Source organism: Podarcis cretensis (assembly GCF_951804945.1).
Source record: "Podarcis cretensis genome assembly, chromosome: 9".
Taxonomy (NCBI): domain Eukaryota; kingdom Metazoa; phylum Chordata; class Lepidosauria; order Squamata; family Lacertidae; genus Podarcis; species Podarcis cretensis.
The window spans coordinates 78,742,417-78,760,353 of record NC_137178.1 but is presented as its reverse complement, the minus strand read 5'-3'; the positions used below and the strand labels follow the sequence as shown (position 1 = coordinate 78,760,353).

Sequence of the window (17,937 nt, the reverse complement as noted above, 5' to 3'; positions counted from 1 at the left end):
GGAAGCAGCTGGAGGGAATGACTCATGGTTTCAGTTGACTCTATATTAATGAACAGAGTATGGGAAACAAGACAAATCTGAGTTCTTAATGAAGGATGGCAAATATGACCTAATAGGATTTACTGAAACCTGGTGGGGTGAGATTCATGACTGGAATGTAGATATTGAGGGATATAACCTGTTCAAAAGGAATAGACCAAACAGGAAGGGAGGAGTAGCATTATATGTAAAGGATGTGCGCACATGTGAAGAAATTCATGACCTGGGACTTGGAAGGCAGATTGACAGTATAAGGGTAAAAATCACAGAAGAGAGAAACTACAGTGATGTTACTGTGGATGTCTGTGACAGATCTCTATGCCGGACTGAAGACTTGGGTGCCTTCTGGAACAGATTACCAAACATTCAAAATGAGAGATAGAGTTGTCAACTTCCCCAATATCTGTTGAAACTCAAACTCTGCCCAGAATGTAAGATCCCACAAATTCCTCCACTGCCTCACTGACAATTTCATTTCTCAGAAGGTGGAAAAAGCAACAAGGGGATCATCCATCTTGGACCTTGTCCTCACCAAGAGGGAGGAACTGATTGAAGAAATGGAAGCACTGGGAATCTTGGAAGGAAGTGATCATGTCCTCTTGGGTTTCAAGATACAGAGGCAGGGAAAGCCGAGTGTAGTCAGACAGGCACTCTGGACTTTAAGAAGGTCCATTTCAAAAAGCTTAAGGAGATACTGGGTGAGATTCCCATGGTGAGAAATACTCAAGGAGAAGGGTGTCCAAGATGGATGGGAGTTTCTTAAAGGTGAAATACTGAAGGCCAAAAGGCAGACAATTCCAACAAGAAAGAAAAGTGGGATGCATCTAAAGAAACCAGTGTGGCTCAGCTTACAGATGAGATAAGAAATGGAAGAAAGGGGAAATTGTGAAGGAAGATCTTGCAGGGAGAAGGTCAGGTGGACCAAATCTTAGAACAGGCACCCCCAAACTCAGTCCTCCAGATGTTTTGGGACTACAATTCCCATCATCCCTGACCACTGGTCCTGTTAGCTAGGGATGATGGGAGTTGTAGCTCCAAAACATCTGGAGGGCCAAGTTTGGGGATGCCTGGCTTAGAATGAGCTCAGGCTTGCAAGTTAAAAATAATTTGGAAAGGTTTCTTCGGCTACGTTCAAAGCAAGAGGAACAAGCAAGTGGTAGGCCCTCTGCATGGAGAAGATGGATAAATGCTATTGGGTCATAGAGAGAAGGTGGGACTGCTCAGTATCTACTTTGTCTCTGTCTTCACCCAAAAGGATGAAAGCTGGGTGCAGCTTTGAACTTCCTGACTCAAAGAGGCTGAGCATTAAATGAAAAGGAATATGAAATGGTAAAATAGGTAAAAGATAAAGGACCCCTGGACAGTTAAGTCCAGTCAAAGGTGACTATGGGGTGTGGCGCTCATCTCACTTCAGGCAGAGGGAGATGTTGTCATGTGGCCAGCATGATTAAACCGCTTTTGGCTCAATGGGACACCGTGACTGAAGCCAGAGCACATGGAAACGCTGTTTATCTTCCCACCACAGCAGTACTTATTTATCTACTTGCACTGGTATGCTTTTGAACTGCTAGGTTGGCAGAAGCTGGGCACAGAGCAATGGGAGCTCACCTGTTGTGTGGATTCGAACCGCTGACCTTCCGATTAGCAAGCCCAAGAGGCTCAGCGGTTTAGACCACAGCACCACCTGTGTCCCTCTGCAACATAAAATGACCTCCCTGCTAAGAACAAATAATATCAACTGTTTACATAAAAAGCAAACAAATTACTATGAGACTATGGGTGACAAAGGAATGAGAGTGTATAAAAGCATACGCTGTGTAGGGTTCTTAATAAATTAAGAATACTTAATTAACCCTTCATTGCATGGTAAAAATGCATTATACAACATAGATTTTAAGTCAGATATAAACATGTTTCAGATGTTACTAAAGGTAAAGGACCCCTGGCCGTTAAGTCCAGTTGCGAACGACTCTGGGGTTGCAACGCTCATCTCACTTTACTGGCCGAGGGAGCCAGCGTTTGTCCGCAGACAGTTTTTCCAGGTCACGTGGCCAGCATGACTAAGCCTCTTCTGGCGAAACCAGAGCAGTGCACAGAAACACCATTTACCTTCCCGTCGGAGTGGTACCTATTTATCTACTTGCACTTTGATGTGCTTTCGAACTGCTAGGTGGGCAGGAGCAGGGACTGAACAACTGAAGCTCACCCCGTTGCAGGAATTCGAACCGCCAACCTTCTGATCAGCAAGCCCAAGAGGCTCAGTGGTTTGCACCACAGCGTCACCCATGTCCCTCAGATGTCACTAATGAGTACCAAATGTAATATTTAGTTTATTATCATTAGTATAAGATTTCTCCCAAAGTGCATTAGCGTAGCTGGCAAACTTGGAAATTCTTTTTTAAAACACTTTAAAAACTGGACTCATCCAGATACTTTAATAACCCTCCTCTGCTCAGAAGACAAAACCATCAAGGACCACTATCTTATGCCAAACACAAATATGAATTTTTAACAGACTGCAGCCCATGGTTGATATGGTTTTCCTACTTTATACCGTATCTCTAAAGTGATTTTAAACAGCATTACAGTCTTCTTTTTCTGACATAACATGCAAATGTTCAGAGACTTTTTAATTTCAGTATTTGATATTCGTTAGGATGTTAAATTTAAGACCCGTTTACACAACATGTTTTTCTCCATAAGAAGAGTGGAGTGTGCCCATGCATGTAGGAAAATAACTTGTTAGCCACCATATCACAGATAAGTCTTTAGCTAAGATTCCTGCATTGCAGGGGTTGGACTAGATGACCCTTGGGGTCCCTTCCAACTTTACAACTTATGATTCTAAGTCACCTTCTATAATAAAAAACACCTCATGATTGCAGAAATAGCTGCTGCTCCATTAGCTTGTATATTCATTTTCCACACGCAAGTCTACAGCCCCCCAAAAAGTATTAAAAATTGAGACCGAGGGGAGAAATGCATTTTGTTAGGTAGCCCAACATTTCCCAGTCTTCTAAGGCAATCTACCGATGAAACATTAACTTGTTTATACTTGAACATTTCCGTGTGTGTTGTAGAACTGAAAATAACAGAAGCCTCACGCTAAATCAGATTGAGACCTTGTGGCTCTCATGTGCTTCATTCTCTTCTCCACCCACCCCGTCCCAAATACTTACACAAAAGTAAATATATGCTAGCATCCCCACCCCCCCAATTTCATATTCAGAATCTGTTGCAAAATGAATTCCTTTGGCTCTTCAGGGTATGAAGGTTTTCTAGGCCTACATCTTGGGACCCTGCTGTGTTGTGCTATGTGTCCAAACAAGCAGTGGACATTAGAATAGGCTCCAGAGAATATTAGCTGTGATGGAGACCTGGCAGATAAAGGATCATAGGCCAACAGAAGCCCTGCAGAAAGGTATGTTGGAGCTAGGTGAAAGCACGAAACCACAATAAATACAGATTGTGGCTAAGAATATGAGCTATGGAACAGGCCAGTTTCAGATCACAAACTCGCTAGATTACTTTAAGCCACCCACTCTCAGCCCCCGTTTGAGGATTATAATAGTGTCCTGTCTTACCGAAGCCTTGCACGGGATTACTAAGGCTTAAAATGTTTTGCATTATTCATATATCCTGCCTCTCTCAATGTGGCTCACAAAACACAATACAGGAGCGGAAGAGAACATGGCACCCATATGGGGTGGGATCAGGATTGTTCAGAGAGAACTTCCTCTCCTTGTCCTTGTTCCTCCCAGGTGATACACCTGGCAGCAGCTCCCTCCCAACTCTTCTTAGGCAAGGGCTGAGCAGTTGGATCTCGTTCCGCTTGATGAAGTAGCCTTCCAATGCTGGCAGATGGCAGGTAGCAGGTCTTAAAAGTGATTATAATTAGTATTTACATTTGGAGTGTCCTTTACTCTACATTGCCCCTCACTTATTCCACAGGTGGTTTTAGGGCACATCAAGGCAGCAATGGCATACCAGTGAGCTCTAATAGGAAAGCAATGAACTAACACTTCAGGGGGGGAAATGCGTATGTCCTAAGAGGTCCATGCTTAAACATAAGCCTCAACTCCAACCCACACCTTCCAAGATTTCAGAACTGTAGATTAAAATGTGCCAGATAATTTCACTACTACTACCTCTAAGATTAATATTTCTAGAAAGATTGGTACAATTTTGTCCTCCTCACACACTTATTTGTTGGTGCTTCCAATATGGACTGGGACTATTATGTTTGCCCACTTATGAATTACAGGAATAAATAGAGCCAGTGATCCAATAATTGAAACCAGAAGGAACGTCCATAAGAACACACGATCAAGCACCTGAGCTATAAATTTCCAGTCTTCAACAACCTAGAGAGAGAAGAAAGAAAATCAGTACCTTTTCTGAAATACACTCCAGAATATTTGTATACACACTACAACTAAAGAGTAATAATAATGGCACAAACCCTGCTGTCTCTCTTATCGGGCTAGATGCAAAATTAAATTGCCCCAAACATAACTTATTGTGGCTCCCTTTATATCACAATGAAATGGTTGTTCCTAAGGAATAACCACATATGATTTAAAATGGGGCAGGGAGCCTATTTGTTGCACCACAAAGGCGTAACATTTTAAATAAGGATTTCTGCATTATCTCTGAAAGTGTTCATTTTCACCTTTGAAATTATTCTCATGCAAAAGTTGCCTTGTTACTTGTATTAGAGATCATGGTGTCTGAAAATATGAGATATCTACAGTGCAGGATATATTTGAAATGAGCAGGCAAGGATTTTACTTATGATTAACTCCCCAACTGCACACGCGGCTGTTCCAGACTGCCAGCCTCAAGAGTTGACTGCAGCGTTAACTAATACACACACCTCACGTACTTCGTTCTCCTTGACAATGTGCCTTGTAATATATCGGATAGAATTTAGGGCGGCTTCCAAGGTAATCCGAGATGCCTCAGCACCATCCGCATTGGTGACATCCCCCTCCTGAGTGAAATACCTGTCGACGTGGCTTCTCATACAAAGCAGTTTTGGAAGTTTGTGAAGGAATATCCTGCGGACCCAAGGTGCCATTGCATTGTGCGTAGACGAGGACCGATGGTGAACGTTAATAGCAAAGACAGTTATTACAATGGATAATGTAACAAATATCATCGTGAATACCAAGTACTCGCCGATAAGAGGTATAACTTTGGAAGAGGACGGTATGATCTCTTCAATGACAAGCAGAAAGACAGTTAAGGAAACCAGAACTGATGTGCACAAAGAAATTTTTTCACCTTCGTAAGACGGAAGGTAAAAGACAAGGACGGTTAAGAAGGACAACCCTATGCAGGGAATAATAAGGAATAGTGTATAAAAGAGAGGCAAGCGTCTAATTATAAATGAGTAGGTAATAAAGGGATACCAGCAACACCCATCAGTTCTGTTCCCTCTCATTCCTGTTGCCATTACTATTTCCCATTCTCCATTATCAAAGAAATCTCTCTTGTCTACTTCATCATCCACTAGAATTATGTCAACTTGTGAGCCATCATACGTCCAGGATCCAAACTTCATGGAGCAGTTCTGGCGGTCAAATGGAAAGTAAGTGACATCTATGGTGCAGGAACTTTTGTAATTTGCTGGAGGAGTCCAAGCAATTGTGCCATCGTGTTTCACTACTGTTTTTGTAGATGTTCCTTCAAAACGACCATCTGCACTGAAAAAATATTCAATGAAAAGTTATTTAAAAATGTAACATGCTGAAGTTATTTTCCTCAAACATTTTCCTTGGTTATTTTCAGATGTTTATGTGACGCTCTTAACAGTGGCACCCAGTACAGAATGAGGTCAAAATAAATGGTTTTTTGTATTTTGTTTGAAAACAACAAACAATGCACACTAACAATCCAGCAAGACTATCGTTACCTTGAAGCCCTTGCTATTGAGAACTGATGAGAAAGGCAGAAGAAATACCCTTTGATGTGGGCAAATGGGGAATGGAGACAGGGAGTCACCCAAAACTCTAGCTCAAGAACCCATGCACATTCAGAGACTGCAAAGAAGGAATGGTTCTTATATTTGGTTTGAAATCAACAAGCAAGGCATTTGCTGTATTAAAAATGGTCTGCTAAATGGGCTTTCTGCAAGCTAAAGATTTGTTTGAAGAACGATTGCACCCATTCTTTGTTTGTTTGTAATATATTTAATTGATTTATACCAAGTTATGCTGAAGGTTATGAATGTCAAGATCCATAATAAAGGTCTTTTATTCTTTCCTGCAAATTCATGTAAGAGTTAGTTCTAGGACTCTAAGCGGCCTGATCAGTCCTGAGACTACTTTGGAGGCCCCCATATGCTATGGCTGCTAAGGTGGCACGCAAAGCTCTGCAGTTTATATGTGGCAGCATTTCCAGCACACAGAGGAAAGCTGAGCTCCAAAACTTTCTGAAGACACCTATTTCAAGGAGTGACTCCTTCCTCAGCTTAAACCTGTAGTAAGTGCCTGAGGGTCCCGCTCCTGCCACTCACCACCTGGCCCAGGGCCGGGCCTGACAGGCCTCACAAAACGGTTGCTGCTGCTGCTGCTGCTCCTCCTGTCCAGGAGGACTCGGAGGGCCACAGAGTTCTTTTTAAAATGTTTTAAAATTTTCTTTTTCCCTTTTGAATTTTTTGTATGTGGGGGGTGGATGTTTGGTTGGGCTTTTTACAGTTTTTTGTTTGTATTGTTTTATTGTGGTTTGTTTGGGGTATTTGGTTTCTTTTAAAGGTTTTGTTTTGTTCTTAAGGGGAGGGATCAGGGCTGCCAGGGAGTGGGTCCCATGGGGGGTGGGATGCACTGGGACAACTGATCTCAGTGATTACGGGTAGGAGGAGGAGTTACGCTAAGACCAGACCATGTCATTACCGAGGAGGCAGGTTTAGTCGTTGTCTGAGGACTATCCCTCCCTCCGGGTCTGGTCCTGACCAGACAGATACTAGAATCACATGATCTGAAGGTGCTGCTGTGCAATGCCAGGTCAATGATTCATAAGACTACGGCCATCCATGACTTGATCATGGCATGGATGGAGGACTTGACCTGGCATGTGTGACAGAGACTTGGTTGGATGAAGCAGATGGGCCTGTCCTTGCCTCTGCTTGTCCACCAATTTTCTCTTACGCACAGCAACCCAGGTCATGTGGGCGGGGAGAGGGGTTGCAGTGATTTTTAGGAAGTCATTCGTTTGCATTAGGCGTCCTATTGGGAAGACCCAGTTTTCTGAGTGCATGTTCTGGAAGTTGGGCAATAGGGGGCAGTACAGGATTCCTTTTGGTGTACCGACCTCCCCGCTGCACCAAGGATTCCCTGCCCGAGCTGCTTCAGGTGTTCTCCTGGAGACACCTAGCTTGGTTGTCCTAGGGGATTTTAACATCCATGCCAACATGACCTTGCAAAGGGCCACTCGGGACTTAATGGAAAGCATGGCCTCCGTGGGGCTGTCCCTGAGTAAGTCTGGCCCAACCCACTGCTAGGGGTGCATTGGAAGATGGCCGACAATACCATCTCTCCGGCTCACACGAGGTAATTAAGAGGCTGATATGGGAGTATGCAGCCTCCCTTGTTACCCCAAGGGAATGGGGAACATTGCCTTGCCTGCAGTTGCCATAAATCACCCCGATTCAAAAGAAGGGGGTGAGGGCACTAGGCACATAGCCCTCGTGGGAGATGGCTCTCCCTGACGCTGTCTCTGATTGCGCCGCCTGGTTGCAGGAGCTCAAAATAAACAATTAGAGAGAAGCAAATGCACATATTTCGAGCGAAGATCGGGAGATAAGACTGCTAATTAAAGTGATCTCTGTGAAGTGGAGCGATGGGCTGGATTCAACAATAAATCAAGAAGAAGATTCATCAAAGGATCGGTATGTCGGAGTGGGACTGAAAAGGGGGGGAACTTTTCTTTTTTTTTTGTCTTATGTGAGTACCCAATAACCCTCCCCCCAAGAAAGAATCGTTGCAATTACTGATCATAAGCAGGATGATTAAGAACTGTGTGGAAATAAATTACTAATCAAAGACATGGCTTGTGGGAACATCGGGAAAGGAATGAAAGCTCTTTGTGACGCAGTTATAAAAAGAGATTTGTTACGGCAGGCCTGGCCACAGGATGATCGAGGGGGAGGAGGACCATGGCTGGCTTGTTATTATATCGGACTGTGAGTTTGACCTGGCAGGGCCCCCTGAGAAAATTAAGGAGAGACTGGCAGGCCTGTGGAAACTAACGGACAGACTTTGGGAATGTTTTGTACGGAGGTGTGGAAATGGCATCTGTCTATCTTGATATGGCTCTTGGAGGAGTGTAAAATCCACACAGGATATAACAACGTTTGTTTTCAACCCGCTTGTGGAGACTACCAGAGATCACAAAGAAAGGAATATATGATAACAACAAGAAGATGAGGAAAATAACAAAGAGAAGATTGAACAGAACTGTGAATACTATTTGGACAGAACTGTGTACATTAAAGCAGCAGCAAGAGAGATGTTTGGATCCCTTTCGGAGCTCGAAGCATGGGTACACCCAACAAAAATTTAAAAAGTTGGCTGTGTAATTTGGAATTAATGTGATTTGGAATTAATGTGATTTGATTGGCCTGTTAATAAAAATTATTTTTTTTTAAAAAAAAGTCTGGCCCAACCCATAGCCGCGGACATGCCTTAGACCTGGTGTTTACCTCTATGGATGTTGGTGATCTGACACTAAGTAAAAGCGAAACTAAAGAAGTGCCATGGTCAGATCACTTCCTGGTGCAACTGGACTTCTCCGCGACCCTTCCCCTCTGCAGGGAGTGTCAGTATATGGAAACATCACCGCTGCAGACAGCCAGATTGTTGACACCACATGATGCGCTTATCTGTGGGAAAGAAGATTTTCCCAGGACGTTCACAGGCTGGATAAGTCTTTGTGAAGAGTGTAACTTAAAACCTTCCGATTGCGCATGTTCAGGAAGTTTGTCAGACTTGCTAGAAGAACTGAACTGAAAGGACGTGTTTTCCTTTAGTGCTGTAATGTCAGAAATAAACATCATGTAAATAGATTTCTGACTTATTTTCTTTCCCCTGCGGAAGCAGGAGGGAGGGGTTGTGCATTTTACCCACTCTTGGGAAAATGTCGCCTATCAAAATCTCCCTGGTCTGTCTGGCTATCAGCCAGAGGAGGTTACCGGTAAGCAAGCTCCGAGGACAGTGAGAGGGGCCAGCCTCTATGGAGGGGGCTTGCAAACCAACAATTGGTAGCAGAGCCCAATGGTTGCAACAACAAGACGGTGAGCACCAGGTGGGAGACGTTTTTTTGCTGATAAGCAGCGATCCACGGACCTCTGCAATGCTGATTTATGGCTGGATGGTGAACACGAATTGAAAAGTCTTCGGTTCCCTGAGAAAAAAAAGGCTCCTGTTTTGGATTAAACAGAGCGGTGAGAAGCCAAATACTTCGCATTCCAGAGCTGATATGAAGTTCCGTTGCTATGCGACAAGTTGTGAGTATTTTTTGAGCTAAATTTATGAGCTGGTTAGTTTAAAAAGCATAGAGAGAAAAGAAGCTTCAAAAACAAAAGCAAGGCTGGGTGTTCTTCAGCGACGCTTGTTGTAAACAAACTGTTGGAAAAGGGAATTTCCAAGCTGATTGCTGTTGGATTGCAGTGAAGGCTTATTTGCTTACAGATTCTGTAGAAGGGAAAATTTCCAGGCAGCTGGGCTGACTGCCAAGTGCAAGCAGCTTGTAAACAGCCCAATAGGCTTTTGGATTTCCCAGTTTGTAGCTGAAGCTGCAGCTTGGGATTAAAGATGGCTTTGTTCTCTCAGAAACTGAATAGCCAAAACTGGCTAGAATGGTCATTTGCAATGGAATTTTTGCTGGTGGGAGAGCAATTATGGGACTTAGTACAAACTCCACAACCTGTTGCTGTACAAGCACAGGGGGAGAAGGCTGCAGTTCAAAGTGAATTGAAGCAGCGTGTCCTGAGAATTTTGGCGGAAAATGTGGACGCTTATCTTGAGCCAGTCCTAAAGGACGCAGAAGAACCAAGGGTCGCTTGGGAGTCACTCCGCAAAGCTTGTGAAGCTGGGGTGGGAAGCAAGGACCGAGAATTGGTTGCACCAAAGGGGGAGAGCCAAGATGAAGCTAGCCAAATTCTTGAGAGCTCATCGAAAGCTGGGAAGAGCTTTGAGCCACAACAAGGAAGTGAAGGGACTGTTGCTGCTGTTGCTGATGATGATCCTAGCATTGCTGCAATTGCTGTTGCTGATGGGGGAGTGAAGCTCGGAAATCAAGCACCCCCACTACTATTGCTATAGAGGAGAAAGCTGTAACTCAGAATGCTGTTCGTCAGGAGACATCACATCAGGAGAAAAGGAGCTAGAGGGAGCTCTGTAAAGCCTGAGACTTCAAGCAAAGGTCATACCCAGTCCCAGGCAAAACCAGATATGGCTTTGATGTCCCTAAAAGCCACATCATCCGTGGAGAACTCATTTATTGTAGACACAGGATGCACGCAACACATGACATCACGTCGAGAACTGTTTTCAACGTTTGAGAAGCAATGCTTCACTGTGAAACTGGCCAATGGTCAGGAAATGGAAGCAACCGGGATCGGAACTGTGTATCTAGAAAGCCTGAACTTGACTATAAACAATGTTTATTTTGTTCCAGGTTTAAAGTACAATCTGTTGAGTGTATCTCAAATCACCAAGAAGAAACTGGTGTTATCCTATGATGAGGAAAGCTGCAAAATCTACAAAGATGGAGAGCTGTATCTTTCTGCCAGAGAGAAAGACGGACTGTATCTGTTGACATTTGATGAAAACGATTATAAAATGTGCACAGCATGTGAATCTAATATGCTTTCTCTTGCAGGTATCTCGAAAGAAGACACGAGAGGAAAGGCAACAAAGATTAACAAAGTTTTTCAGCGAGTGTATGCTGATGTGATTGGTCCTTTAGCACCATCTAGAGGCAATGCTAAATACTATATTGTATTTGTTGATCATTTTTCTCAATATGTATGGATTTACACATTGAGATCTCCCAGAGAAACCTTAGAAAGGTTTAAGGAGTTTTGTGACAAGGTTAAGAATGTTCATGATGCTAAAATTGATTTTCTTTCCACAGATGAGAAACCAATTTTTATTTCACAGGATTTTCAGGATTTCCTGGAGAAGCAAGGGATAGAGCACAAGGTTGCTGTTTCAGAGGCTGCATGGAACAAAACTGTGTGTGTAAAAGTGAACAGAATGTTGCAAAATGGCATGAAGGCACAATTGCTGAGTTCACACTTGCCACATGAGTTTTGGACTGAATCTTTATCTTGTTTTTGTTACACCTGGGTGAGAAAGGTTTCAAAGGGCATGGAATGTTCTCCTTTTGAGAAGCTGTTCCGCAGGAAACCTTCTGTCTCGCATTTTAGGGTTTTTGGATCTCAAATCAGAACTGAAACTCCAGATGGGGTGAAGAATGCCAGAGGCATTTTTGTGGGTTATGAAAAGGGTCTCTACAGAGTAATTTTGTCTGAATCTGGTCAGGTGATTCTCACAAAATTTCTAGAAAGTGCTCCTGGACAGGAGAGAATAATTTTTCACACATATCCTACTGCTGATTCAGATGATGAATTTGATTATTCTAATTATAGTGATACTGAAAGTGACACAGAAAGCTCAGAGAGTTCTGTTGACACAGTCATTGAGAAAGGTTCACACACAAAAGCTAGATCTTCACAGGTTAAGGATGAACCACTGTTTACTATTGGAACTGGTTCTTCGAAAAGTCCTGAGACTGAACCAGTCAGCAAAGAGGATCAGCACCTCATACGCAGGTCTGAGAGAATCACAAAGGGCGTACCACCCAACAGGTATTCTCAAGAGTTTGCTAGTTCAGCTGTTGCATGTGTTACTATTGTTGACAACTCAAGACAGGTTGAAGCTATGTCTAAGTCGGAGACAAAGACACAACAGGGAGTTGCTAAACGTAACACTGCATTCCCTAGTCAAGGTAATGCAGAAGCACTCATTCCTTGGAAAACTGACAACCAGAGAGTTACATTGGTGAAACCAGTGGCGGGTAGTTCAAAGGGTGGAACTGAAACAACAGGGGATTGTTACATGTATAACAACTGTTTGTTTTCTTCTCTGGATCAAGCTTTGTCCGCAGCTAACGATGATTCATATGGGGGAGGATGTCAGTATATGGAAACATCACCACTGCAGACAGCCAGATTGTTGACACCACATGATGCGATTATCTGTGGGAAAGAAGATTTTCCCAGGACGTTCACAGGCTGGATAAGTCTTTGTGAAGAGTGTAACTTAAAACCTTCCGATTGCGCATGTTCAGGAAGTTTGTCAGACTTGCTGGAAGAACTGAACTGAAAGGACGTGTTTTCCTTTAGTGCTGTAATGTCAGAAATAAACATCATGTAAATAGATTTCTGACTTATTTTCTTTCCCCTGCGGAAGCAGGAGGGAGGGGTTGTGCATTTTACCCACTCTTGGGAAAATGTCGCCTATCAAAATCTCCCTGATCTGTCTGGATATCAGCCAGAGGAGGTTACCGGTAAGCAAGCTCCGAGGACAGTGAGAGGGGCCAGCCTCTGTGGAGGGGGCTTGCAAACCAACAGGGAGGCGGGACCGATTTGGATGGTCCACCCCGCCACTTAATGGATCCAAATGGTTTCCAGAGAGAGACTTCCGGAGGCGGCGCGAACGGCAATGGCTGCCCTTTCCTAGCTGGGGAAGGGAAGCTCCGCCGAAAAAGGGTCTCCCGCTGCGGCGAAGCGGGGACCCATTTTGGAAAACCACAGGCAGCAGAAGCCTGTGGTCTTGGGGTCCGGCGGGCGCCAGGAGCAGCCCCCAAAACGTTGAAGGAACCCCGTAAGGGGCTCCGGATCGCGGAGGGGGTTGCGGCGCTGTGGATCGTTCCGCAATCGGCGGAGTGAAGCCGCGTTGCTGCTGCCGGTGAGCGCTGTCCTTTCTTCCTAAACTACAGATTCGGAAAACAACAACCCGTGAGTAAATGGACTTTAAAAGTTTCGGGACTTAAAGTACCTAAAGTACTTAATTTGGCTGAAAGCGGAGTGATGAAAAATAGGAAGTCCGTCTTCCGCTGTCATTGAATCACTAAGCAAAGAGCCGGAGAAGTGGAGGCAAAGAGTGAACTTTTAATCTAATTGATCTGGACACCTGTGGAAATTATTTTTAAACAGAATAAGGACTTTAAGTAATTGATTATATGACTCTTATGTGGACTGTGATACCTTTCTTCTATTTGGATTACAATTTAAGCAAGAAACCCAGGTGCTGGAACTGCCTGAGCAACTGAGCAGCCAGCTTGCAGGGCTGGATACTTTTGAACTTAAACTTTGAAACAATCTGAGGGAGTTTGAACTGGCTACTTTGAAGCATCTTCTGGAATACCAGCAAGCACTGTCTGAAATACTGTGACTTTTTAAACACTAAGTCTGCTAAAAGTTACCATATTGAAGGTTCTCGGACATTAAATGGGATTATATTATTTTTATTGGAATTGTCTTCTTTCCTAAAGACATTTTAAGCTCCCCCTAGAGGATTTAGGATTAATAGCAGTGACATTGTTTTACTTTCCTTTTCCCGGCCTCCTGTTTGACTATTACCATCTGGGCCGCTGCTTTCTCATGGGAACAACTCAGCTTGACCTTGAATTTTAGATAACTCTGGAATGAGTGGCGCAAGAAAAAAGGGACCGAGAACCAGACAAACAACTCTAACCGCAGTCTCCCAGGCACGCAGATCATCCGTGCCTACTGTGCTTACTTTGCCTACTCTGACTTCTGAGAAAGAAGCTGCTTCTCTGCCACGGGCAGAAACTGAGGAATTTCAATCGGAAGAGATGGCCTCAGGAGAAATCAGTTCCACTTTAGAGAAAATTCTTGAAAAATTGGAATCTTTGGATAAAAAAGTGGAATCTTTGGATAAAAAAGCTGATCAGCAAACAGCTAAAATTGATCATAATACTGAATGTCTAAATAGACTAACTGGACAAGTTGCACAGAATGTGCAAGCAATTGGAGAACTGAAGGAGACTGCAGGTGAAAATCGGAAATTGGCTGAAGATACCAGCCAAAGATTGGGAAATTTAGAGAAAGAGGTAAGACCACTCAGTAAACAAGTAGGTGAACATCAGACCTATCTTTCTATGTTAGAACTACAGAATAGACAGACCAATTTAAGGATAAGGTCGGTACCAGAGGTGGAAGAAGGCAACCTAGCTGAGTTCCTGACCAAAGAATTTTCCAAGTTTTGGAACTTAGAGGAAAAAGACTTTAAAATTGTATCAGCCTTCAGACTTGGAAGACTTATAAAGAGAGAGAAGCCCAGAGATTGTTTAATAATACTGAGATCAAAGGAGGAAAGGGACAAGATTTTGGGTCTACATTACGGAAAGTCACTGGATATTCTGGACAAAAGAATCGAAATTTTTAAGGATATTCCTAAACAACTGTTGGACCTTAGATCTGACTATTTGGAACTAGCAAGATTGTTAAGGAGCAATACAATTATCTTCAGGTGGGATTTTCCTCAAGGATTATCTTTTACTTTTAGAGGGAAGAAGATTAAAATCAGATCACTGGAAGATAGAGACAAATTTCTGACTGCGCACGGAGAGGACCTCCAAAAAGGATTGGAACTACCTTCGGGGCCTGTAGTACCAGAGGTGCCTGCACCCTCGGATTCTGAAGACCCAGCGAACAAGGTACTACCCCCAGAAAAACAACCAGACTTATCCAGGATGTCTCTGCAACTTTTGAGTTGGAATATAAATGGCTGTAACATTCCGGAAAAAAGAAGGAAAATTTTTCATATATTGAAAAAGGAACAATTGGACATTATTTGCTTACAAGAAACACATGTGACTAGGCTCCACAGGAAAGTATTAATAAACAAAAGACTTGGTCAGGAATTTATATCTTCAGACAAAGTAAAGAAGAGAGGCGTGGTGATATATGCAAAAGAGAGCCTGTCACCTAAATTCTTATTTAAAATGAATATGGAAGAATTTTGGCAATTGAAATACAACATCAAGGAGAAAAGATTTTGATATTAGGAATTTATGCACCAAATGAAGGGAAGTCGGAATTTTTCAAGAAGTTGCATGAGACTATGCTGGAATATCTGGATTATGACAACATCATCATGATGGGAGACATGAACGGGGTCGTATCAACTAACATGGATAAGTCACAAAGCCAGAATGTTACAAAAGATGGCAGACTACCAAAGACCTTTTTTGAACTGACTGACAATATGGACTGGATCGACATTTGGAGAACGAAGAACCCCTTGGGAAAAGAAGGAACATTCTTCTCTGAAGCTCAGCTGACTTGGACAAGAATCGACCAAATATGGATAACTAGAGGTCTGGCACCGAAGGTCAGAAAGGTGGAAATCTGCCCAAAAACCTGCTCCGACCATAATGCACTGAAAATGGATATGATACTATTACCAACTGGATCCTTTAGATGGAAGATGAATGACAACTTGTTCAGAGATCAGGAGATTATTAAGAAGGCCCAGAAAGCATTGAAGGACTACTTTGAGATAAATATGAACACTACGGTGGAAAAAAGAATTATTTGGGATGCAAGTAAAGCTGTGATGAGGGGGTTCTTGATACAACAGAATGCTGCAAGGAAGAGGACACAAAATGACAGAAAAGATAAGATTTTGGAGAAAATAAAAGAATTAGAGAAGAAGCTAAGATCAAACCCGAAGTCCCTGCCGATCTTGAGAGAAATCAAACTCTATCAAGCACAGTACTCTAAACTGATAAATCAGGAAATAGAGTGGAAGATTAAATTAATGAAACAAAAAACCTTTGAATCGGCAAATAAATGTGGGAAACTGCTAGCCTGGCAGTTGAAGAAGAGACAAAAATTGAATACAGTTACAAATTTGGAAATTGAAGGAAGAAATATTCAGAACCCCACGGAGATTAGAAAGTGTTTTTGGAAATATTTCAAAAAATTATACACCCAAGGGCCGCAGAATGAGGTCGAGATTAAACAATTTTTGGAGAAAAATGGACTCAAAAAGTTGTCACAAGAAAATAGATTTCTCCTGAACAGTAAAATAACATGCCAAGAAATTGAACAAGCCATTCAAAACATGAAACTGGGCAAATCTCCAGGGCCAGATGGGCTAACCTCCAAGTATTATAAGATATTAAAAGACCATTTGATACAACCATTGATGGAGGTTAGCAACGAAATTATGGAGGGGAGGAGGGCGCCGGAATCGTGGAAGGAAGCTTTCATCACATTGATACCAAAATCGGAAGCTGAAAAGACACAACTTAAGAACTACCGTCCCATCTCCCTTTTAAATGTGGATTACAAAATATTTGCAGACGTTTTGGCAAGTAGACTCAAAAAAGTTTTAAACGAAGTAATTCATAAAGACCAGGCAGGCTTTCTCCCAGGTAGACACATGTTCGCCAATACAAGGAACATTATTGACATTTTGGAGCTTTTGCAAACTGATATAAACACAAAAGCAGTGTTAATCTTTATAGATGCGGAGAAGGCCTTTGATAATATCTCTTGGAAATTTATGAAGGGAAATTTAAAAGAAATGGGAGTGGGTCGGGGTTTTGAGAATGGGATTGATGCAATATATTCAGAACAAAAGGCTAAATTGATAGTAAACAATGTGGTCACTGAAGAGTTTAAAATTGAAAAAGGAACACGACAAGGCTGCCCGATTTCCCCTTTGTTATTTATATCAGTTCTGGAGGTGCTCTTGAATATGATTAGAGGGGACCGGTTGGTGGAAGGGATTCAGGTCGGAGCGAAACAATATAAACTCAAAGCTTTTGCAGATGACCTAGTTCTGACCTTGCAGGAGCCAGAATCTAGTACAAAAAGAGTATTACAACTGATCCAAGATTTTGGTCGGGTGGCGGGATTTAAACTAAATAAACAGAAAACTAAGGTGTTGGGGAAAAATCTGACAGATGTAGAGTCGGAACAGTTTCAGAGAGAAACAGAACTAACTGTGGTCAAAAAAGTAAAGTACCTAGGGGTAAACATAACAGCAAAAAATCTGAGTCTATTTAAGGATAACTATGAAAAATGTTGGTTTGAAATTAAGAGAGATTTGGATAGTTGGACAAAATTGAAGCTTTCTTTGTTAGGCCGAATTGCTGCCGTTAAGATGAATGTATTGCCAAGGATGTTGTTTTTGTTTCAAACATTGCAGATTGTGGATAAAACAGAGTGCTTCCGGAAGTGGCAGAGAGATATATCTAAATTTGTCTGGCAGGGCAAAAAGCCCAGAATTAAGTTTAAGATACTAACTGATGCGAAAGAAAGAGGGGGCTTTGCCCTGCCGGACTTAAAGTTGTACTATGAAGCCGCAGCCTTTTGCTGGCTAAAAGACTGGCTACTTCTCGAAGACACTGACGTATTGGATTTGGAAGGGTTTAACAATGCTTTTGGTTGGCATGCATATCTATGGTACGATAAGGTTAAGATCAATAAGGTCTTTAAGAACCATATTGTCAGGAAAGCAGTTTTTAATGTCTGGACAAAATACAAAGACTTACTGGAAAACAAAACTCCGAGGTGGCTTTCACCTCTGGAAGCTAAGGCCCGAAAAAGACCCAATATGGAGGCCAAATGGCCAAAATATTGGGAAATATTAGAAAAAGACGGAGATAATTGGAAATTGCAGAGCTTGGAGAAAATGAAGGATAAAGTGCGAGACTGGCTACACTACGCTCAGATTAGAGAAGTCTTTAAAAATGACAAAAAGTTAGGGTTCCAGGTGGAGAAATCGAAGTTGGAAACAGAACTGTTAGAGCCTAAGACTAAGGTACTTTCAAGAATGTATAACTTGCTGT

At 42.6% G+C, this 17,937-nt stretch overlaps 1 protein-coding gene across 3 annotated transcripts in view; it reads right to left on the bottom strand.

Moving 5' to 3' along the window:
• Positions 1 to 2,349: 2,349 nt before the first annotated feature.
• The window catches only part of CHRNA5 (cholinergic receptor nicotinic alpha 5 subunit), a 32,355-nt gene continuing 16,767 nt past the window's right edge, over positions 2,350 to 17,937 (bottom strand). Inside the window, exons 5-6 of one of the 3 annotated variants that reach the window (XM_079991669.1) lie at positions 4,916 to 5,747; positions 2,350 to 4,403 (exon numbers count right to left, since the gene is read on the bottom strand). In XM_079991669.1, the coding sequence (XP_079847795.1) occupies positions 4,242 to 4,403; positions 4,916 to 5,747 (994 nt within the window). In that variant the 3' untranslated portion in view covers positions 2,350 to 4,241. The remainder of the gene's footprint in view (positions 4,404 to 4,915; positions 5,748 to 17,937) is intronic. The other 2 variants (XM_079991670.1, XM_079991671.1) reach the window with 2 other exon arrangements.